Below are 8,560 nucleotides of genomic sequence, written 5' to 3' on the forward strand. Positions count from 1 at the left end.
GAGTATGGATACCCACGTACTTTTGCTTCTATACTTTTTACAATTTCTTTATGATAGATTCTCATCAGACCGATACTTGAATATCCGAATCTGCTGATCATATCATCCATATCATTCTGGTGGCTTATTCAACTTCAATAATCTTGATCGTTGATTTAATAAGCTTGAATGAGCCAGCATGTTGGGTCGTTCAATTTCAATGCTCTCGATGATTCAGTTACGATAAGCCTGATCATTGGCCCAATGAGTTTGAATAAGCTGATAAATTGAATCATTCAAATTGAATGATCCTGATTATACAAGTTGAACGATCCAACGAGTTAGTGCATCCATGTTGAATGATCGAATGAGCCAGCGCATTCAAGCACATTGGGTGAATGACCCGATGCACATTCAAGTTGAACGATCCAATGAGCCAGCGCACTCAAGCTCATTCGGGATCATTCAAGCTCATTGAAGAATCATTCAAGCTCATTGAAGAATCATTCAAACTCATTCAGGATCATTGAAAATTGAATGATCCTGAATGAGCTGGAACGATCCATTTTTTCTCGGGAAAACTGAAAGAAAACCCAGCGTTTCAGCGAAGTTTGTTCGATATCCCGAGATTTGCTGTAACTACAGACACCGATTCACCAAAACAAGATTAGGCGCTGGGATATTCATTTCTCAATACCTAAATTATTCTTATAAAGAAAAAAATGAGCTATAACAGAAGAAAATGCGACTTCAGTTATTCTTTTAACTTTCGACCCCTCGATTTTTTCAGTGCTCGATGTATACTAACTTCCATTTCATCATGATCATGGGCGGGAACTTTCATTTCTCAACACCTGAATTTTTTTACAAAAGAAAAAAAGAAGATCGATAACGGAAGAAAGCTCCATTCGGGCGATGCCCGAGCCCCGACCTACGTCACAGCTTGAGCGAGGGCTAATGGCCATTAAACGTTACTTTCGATTAACGTTAAAGAGACATCACTTTCATGCGGTAAATTAAACTGGCCGACCGCGGCCGCTCTAATGACAAATAAAAGCAAGGCTCGGGTGACCGGCGGTCGGGCCCGGTCGGGTCGGGTTGGTCGGTGCGCGGTGCACGTGCAATAGGTAACATCAAATCATAAATCGGGGAGTCCGCGCAGCGCCACGCGAGGCATGGCCCGTAATGATTCCATAAATCCGATTAATAGGCTACGATCCGGATCTCCACTGACGTTGCCAATTTTTTCGCCGAACTTCGTCGACCGGAAACTAGGAAACAATCAAAGTCGCCAATAGACCGGAGAGACCGATTTTCGACTTAATGAAGCAGACTACGGGGTAGAAATTCACAAGCGTTATGGGTACTAAAAAACTCATGAAATTGCAAGAATTCGCACACGACACAGTGAAGACTTCAATGATGAATTATGTGAAAAAGTACCACCTCCGCTTTGAGCGCCTTCAAATTTGGTGATACTCTCCGCATTGTCTGGCAGTTAGTTTAGATGCCTATTCAAACCAAACCCAACTAGGGTCACTGTTTTCATTACACGTACTTGCGAGTGCTCTAGCTGGTGCCAGGTACCATGCATGCGAGAAGAAAAAAGCGTCTGTTACAATGCCGAGCTTACTACAATTAAAATTAATTTGCATTTTTTATTCATTATAAATAGATTGAGATTTGATGGGAATAACTAATTGCCTGTGAAATACGTAATTTCTTGATAACTAGTCATTGTAATACATTGTGCGAGGTGTATTTCCAAAATAATTCTGCTGAGGTTTACTCAATGGTCATGTAAATACCTAAGGGTAAGATCTAGGACAAATCCTTATAACCCCTTCTGTCTGATCAAACATCACAAAAAAGCGTCTGCCGTCATTATAGTAAGCCTCGAATATAAGATCCTCTCATTCAAAATACAGCTATTTTAATGTTTCTGCATGCAACGCTTACTTCGACATTTTTCCTCTTGCCCAAAACCGTAGGTTAGCTTCCGAAACTTCCATTTAATCCATTGGATACGAATCGGCAGCAGCGGATCAAAGTACCAACTGCAGGAGGAGAAAAACTCACTATTTCACTACGAGCAGCTTGGCGACTCTCTCTACGAAACATGGACTTTAGTGGCACAAATTTACCTAATAGGCAGTAAATAGTGACATCAAAACTGGCGGGCGACCTAATATATGCGCACTCAAGTACCGATGTAAGTAACCGATGCCGCCCAATTACTTACGCGCGCGTGTGGGCAGCCCTCCACTCTCTCCGCCTCTTCTGCCGTGTTACGAAAGACAGCCGTGCGTGCAGTCTGGGATGAGCCTCGAGACACATAAGATCATATGCTAATCATGGCTCATATAAAAATGCATTTACGGCTCTCTTTCGTAACACGGCAGTCTTCCGGCGATCAGCCTCGTACCAAAGCAACGGCCGATTCAAAGGCTCCATCATGAAGATGGGCGATACGGTATGCTATACTTCCGATTACTTCCGTGCGCAAAGTATGACTGTTGGCGGGAAAAAATGTTGGTTTTTTTTTTGGTCGTGACTTTTCCCCCAATTTTTTTTTTTTTTTTTTTTTTTTTTTTTTTTTTTTTGCCTTGGACGTCAAAATGCTTCCAAGACTTTATGTCCACCTACCTTTCGTCCATTAAATAAAGGATGAGGCTATTCGTCGGTACGGTACCGACGGATAAATGGCTATTCGTCGGTACCGTACCGATGAATAAATGGCTATTCGTCGGTACCGTACCGATGAATAAATGGCTATTCGTCGGTACCGTACCGATGAATAAATGGCTATTCGTCGGTACCGCATCGGCGACATTAATTAATAAAAATGTGTTGTCAAGCCTTGGTCCGAATGGACAAGCAAACGCCATCTATGGTGCTCTGTTGTAATTACACGGAGATACTAAGTGCTGATAAACCGTGTAGCCCTGAGGCACCTTATCAGAAAACGTATCTTGACCGCTTCGAAAATGAGCAGCGTGTTATCACAGTACTACGGGGAACTTGGTGTTTATCCTAGCCTGCTTTCGGTTGAGAAGGTGAATTCGTTTCCGCGAGTTGGTGGACCTGAAGTTTCGGCAGTTACAAAAACAAACAGTTCAAGAAATTCATAACAGTGACATTCATCAATAAAATCAGAGCAATTGAAGTGGCTGTTACATTTCTTGTGATATATTTTCTTCTGTAAGTGAAATCAGGAAAATCATGAAGTGATACGTTTTGAAGAGATTCATAACAGTGAGATTCTTCAATGAAATAAGTGCAATTTAAGTGACCAAAATATGTTTTGTTACATATTTTCTACTGTATCTAAAATGGAGCAATCATGAAGTGGTACTTTTCGAGTGGTCTGGAAATCCAACACAATTTGGTGAGTTTTTTTTCTTTTTCCTTTCATTCATGTTTTTTTTGGTAAATTTTAGCTCATATTTTCCATGTAAAATATTTCTGTAAAGACCTTGGAAGAGGGGGGGGGGGGGCGTCCGATCAAATTTTTGTCACCTTTGTTATCAATCTCCAGTGATTTTTTTTTTCAACTCGTCTATTTTATGGGTGAAATAATTGAAATTAAGTTGTTAATTTAATTATTCTTTACTTTATTCAATGAGAATGGAATACAGCTTACTGTAACAGGCACATGATGGAAGATTCTAGAACAACAATGCATTCTGGGTAGAGCAGGGAGATGTATGACAAATGGCATACCCTGCTTAAGGAGTAACATGCTTAGTTAGAAATATATCCTATAACACTATTATCCAGAAGCTAATTTAATGTTTTCGTTTTATGTTCAGGTTTGCATGATCAGAAGCTACTTTTTGGATTTTTCATAAGAAGCCCCATTTGTTGCAGCTTATGAAGTATTGCTGGTTCCTTGATTGGTGAGGTCCACCCTTTAATTTGTATTATTACTGGTAGAATGGAGAACTTTTGTCAAGTGGGAAAACACTTCTCGAACAGTGAGGAGTTTTTTGGCGCCTTCCATAAATTTTGCGAGGAAAATCATCAACCATTTATAATTGATACTAATAATAAGAGACAGATCACTCTTCTTTGCCGGCACGGAAAAAAACGTTCAACGTCCAGCAACGGTAATCGTTCGAAACAGCGGTACAACTATCTAGGATGCGGTGCAAAAATCAGTTGTTTTAAGCCAGCCAATTCTAACACCGTCAAAATAACGGCCATTAATCTTGAGCATAACCACGAAATAAGTGCAGAAGCGTATGGCGTAGTAGAGGTTGGTGACCAGGAGAAAGAGGTCATTGCAGACCTACATGAAGCGAACTGCAAAGTAAGTGAGATCTCGAGAGTAGTTAAGAATAAATTTGATAAAAACCTGTCCTCCAAAAAAATTCGTAATTTGATAAATAAAATCAAGCCAAAAGAAGATGACGCTTTAATGCTTTCAAATATTTTGGAAGAAGTAGAAGAAAAGGGAGGTGACGTTAACTATGAGTTAGACAGTGACGGCGAGGTTTCTATGCTTTTTGTATCCTCTCACTCGATGAAGAAAGCGTACATTCAGTCATATAGCACGTGCGTGCAAATAGACACGTCTTTCAACTTCGATACATCGAAGTATAAAGTGTGCGCTTTTTGTTACCTTAACCCCACCACTAATAAAAGTGAGCTATGTGCATTAGCTTTCTTAGCAGAAGAAAAGGCTGACACTTTTAGAGCCGCATTTAGAAACTTTAAGACTATTAACTCTCAGTTACCATCAATTTTTATCGTAGATAAGGATTTCAACGAGATAGCTGTCCTTAGGTCTGTTTTTCCGGAAGCAACCATTTTATTATGTAATTTTCATGTTATCAAGTACTTAAAGAATTTAATTGCCACTGCTGTTGTAACAGTTGAATCGAAAAATGAAATCATGAATAAATTTAAAAGCTTAATGTTCTCGCGATCAAAAGCAGAATATTCAAGGAAGAAAAGAGATTTCTTGAAAACTTCTAAAGATGTTCAAGTGAGAGTAAACAAGAAGTATGTGTTGCTAACTGATCAATTTCTCGACAATTGGGACCCCTGTCAGGAAATGTGGGTCGCATATCACCGCAGGTGTCTTCCCACGCTAGGAGACAACACGAATAACAGGGTAGAACGGTCTTTTTGGACTCTAAAATCTAGTATCCAAAACCGGTTTTCATCCCTTCCTGTGATAGAACAATGTGTCATTCATTTAGTGACCTTTTGCGAACAACGCGTGACTGGATCAACTGTACAGAGAAGCTTGAAATCTCTTAAAATTCATGATGCCAACTCTAGCATAACAGCTGTAAACGAAGAAGCGTCACTTAAGTTGAACGAACGTGGTTGCATGTTATTGTATGATGCCTTGAAAGCTCTGGAGAATCGAAGACACAACATGAGCGTTGAAAAAAATGGCATTCGCGAAAAATATGCAACAAATGAGAGAAGAGCAAGAGAGAAGCAAAAAGAGAAAGTTTACGTAACTTCTACCTCAGAATGTGATTGTACTTTTCATTGCAACAACCAGGCACCATGCCGGCACATCTTCTTGAAGCGAGAGCATGATCGTTTATCCTGTTTTGATGTATCTTTGTTTCACATTCGCTATCACAGAAAGAATGGTTGCTTAGATGCAGAATGCCCAGAGGTTGATGCACTGTTGGAAGAATTTTCTGATGGTTCTTCTGGAGATTTGAAGGAGAGTGAACAAAGCGTAAAGGCACTAAGTGTGCGTGAAAAGTACAACATGATTCTGCCCATTGTTTTAAACATTGCTAGCCTAACCTCAAACCACGGAACCGCGCAATTCAACAGTTATTTAAGTTCATTCAAGATGATTGAAAACATGGTAAGGACTGGAACAAATGTACAACTATTGTCAGTTCATGGTAGCTGCTCCACGGCTTGCGAATCTTCGGTTTCTGTTGCTGCCCCAACTAACAACGATCATAGTCCAGAGAGCTATTCCACCACCAGCGAATCTTCGGTTTCTGTTGCTGCCCCAACTAACAACGATCATAGTGCAGAGAGCTATTCCACCACTAGCGAATCTTCGGTTTCTGTTGCTGCTCCATCTGACGAAAATGTCAGTGCAGAGAGCTTCACGAAGCTAAAATTTAAGAGTAAAGTCATTTCACGAGGGCGACCTAAACTGCCAGCAAGACAACTTTGTTCCTTTAATCGCACCGTTGCCGACCGACAATCTGTGGAAAATCCCCCCGAAAAACGAAAACGAAAGAAAACACCTGCAAATGAAACTAAAGGCCCCACCACCCGAAAAAAGAAGCGTTCTTGATGATTCTTTTGACAGAGTAGTACATTTCAGTATTATGATGATTCATTTGACAGTGAAGTACATTTCAGTATTATGATTATTTATTTGACAGAGTAGTACATTTCAGTATTATGTGAGAGTATTAAATACATAAATTAAATTTGGAGAATATTTCTTTACAACTCGTGTTGGGTTTTTTTTCCATCTTTCACCCAATTTTTAGCTCTTAACTTCCACCAAAATATTATTAAGAAATCATATCTTTAATATAATTTACGTACTAAAATCAAAGTACGGTACCGACGAATAGCTATTTATTCATCGGTACGGTACCGACGAATAGCTATTTATTCATCGGTACGGTACCGACGAATAGCCATTTATCCGTCGGTACCGTACCGACGAATAGCCATTTATCCGTCGGTACCGTACCGACGAATAGCCACTTCGTTAAATAAATGTCCACCGCTATTTATGTCCACTAAACGTTAAGTCCAGTCTTTATTAAGTTCACATGATTTAATGTCCAACCATGAATATGTCCAAAATTGTCCAAATTGTGGACATGTTATGTCCACATTTTTTTCTTCTCATTTAAATGACAGGAACCACCTCAAAAACTACTACTACTGCATACTACTACAACCTAATGCGTACTACTATGCGTACTACTACAACCTAGTGCATACTACTACTACCTTCATTCTTAAAAACATTTCATTCATGAATCAAGTCATGAAAAAGAACAGACTCTAGGAGCAGATAAAAACATATGTTCATGCGTACACTGTACGGATATGATGAGATGAAAACCAAAGCGGGAGCCTAGGAAACGCTCCAATGCCAAATTAAACATTTTTCAGTAACAGATGCAGTCAAAATTTAAAGTCCTCTTTAACTAGTTATTTCGAGCGCCTTCAATCTTGTAGGATACTGTGCAACGCCTCTGACGCGAAATAGTTGCTTAAAGCGTTGCGGCGCGGCAGGAAACCAGCGTGACACGCGCATAGGCGCCAATGCGCGTTCTGCGCTGCTAACACGCCGCTCCGCTCTGTGTTAGGCTCTAATATTTAAACTCGCGGAGTCAGCGTTTTTCAACTCATAATTTTGAAATGTTTGAAAACTCTGCATGAATTATTCTTATTTAAATTGATGAAAAAGAAATATGTACTACTGGAAAATTTAATGTGTTTTTTATAAATATAATAGTGGTTCCGTATCAAATTTAATGATTTCCAAAGCATTCATATTTATTCTTTTATGTTTTGGGATCCGCCTCCGTGACTCTTGGCGGGGAAAAAATAATGCATATAGGAATGAAACGCACAGCCATTTTCATTCGGTTTCCCGGTGCAGTCCGGCCAAGGATCCAAGGACTGCACTGAACACGCAACTCACATCGCGACCCAGTTATTGGGAAGCCCTATGCGTCGAGTTTTTTGACCCAATTATTTGCGACCGCATAGGCTGCTTTCCTAGCCGGATCCCACCGACGCATCAAACCGCACATTTATCCGGGAAGCAAACCCACAAACCGGCTGCGTACATCAGTGGAGTTGGGAATTTTCACTCACGAATCGAACACGGCTTTTGGGTTAAACGAAGACACACTCGGAGGTGGAAAAACTTCTTGACCTCATAACCGGGCGTGTTGTGATTGACCGCGTGTGAAAATGGGAAAACTCTGATAACGGTTTTTTAGCAGCTCTGGTGCTTGCACTAGAGCTGCTATTCCGGACGGTCCCAGCTGGGGAGTATCAATGCAGCATGTTACATTGTAGAGACCGCGCGTTGGTTGATGGGAATCGGCGCCATTTTCGGCTATGTTCCTTGTCATGACTTTATTTTATTGCATACTGTTTTATTGTTAGTCAATGCTATGTTGTGTATTGTATTTTTGGAATCATGGTGATACAGTCAACAATTCAAAACTTGTTTGTGCTTTTATCTCGTGATGGAAAAAATGTACTTTACGTTCAAAATTTGAAAATTTGAATTTTAAAGTTTTCGCGGTTAAGGAAGCTTTAACCACTGGGTTGGAGCTTCCTAGTCATATTACTTGATATCAGCTGATAGCAAACAAAGGTTACCAGGGAAACCGTAAACGTCTAACAACTATCGTGGCCATTGGGGCGATTCGACAGTTTGAATCGTTTTCGTTGATTGAATCGACAGTTGTCGGATTGTACATCAATGACAAAATGTGTCTAGGCCCTCATTCTTGACTACAACTACTGCCCCCAGAGCCGCTCTCCGACGCCAATGCGTTGGAGCTTCCTGCTTGTTTTAAATTGTATGAGTAGCAAAATCGCG

The 8,560-nt window shown here is 40.3% G+C and overlaps 1 protein-coding gene across 1 annotated transcript; it reads left to right on the plus strand.

The window, feature by feature from the left end:
- Positions 1-734: 734 nt before the first annotated feature.
- Positions 735-6,879, plus strand: LOC140224675 (uncharacterized). Its single transcript, XM_072300852.1, has 2 exons — positions 735-3,367; positions 3,792-6,879. The coding sequence occupies exon 2, from the start codon at positions 3,917-3,919 to the stop codon at positions 6,266-6,268; it is 2,352 nt and encodes a 783-aa protein (XP_072156953.1). The 5' UTR covers positions 735-3,367; positions 3,792-3,916; the 3' UTR covers positions 6,269-6,879.
- The last annotated feature ends 1,681 nt before the right edge of the window (positions 6,880-8,560 follow it).

The sequence above is a fragment of the Bemisia tabaci genome, chromosome 5 (genome assembly GCF_918797505.1).
Source record: "Bemisia tabaci chromosome 5, PGI_BMITA_v3".
NCBI lineage: Eukaryota > Metazoa > Arthropoda > Insecta > Hemiptera > Aleyrodidae > Bemisia > Bemisia tabaci.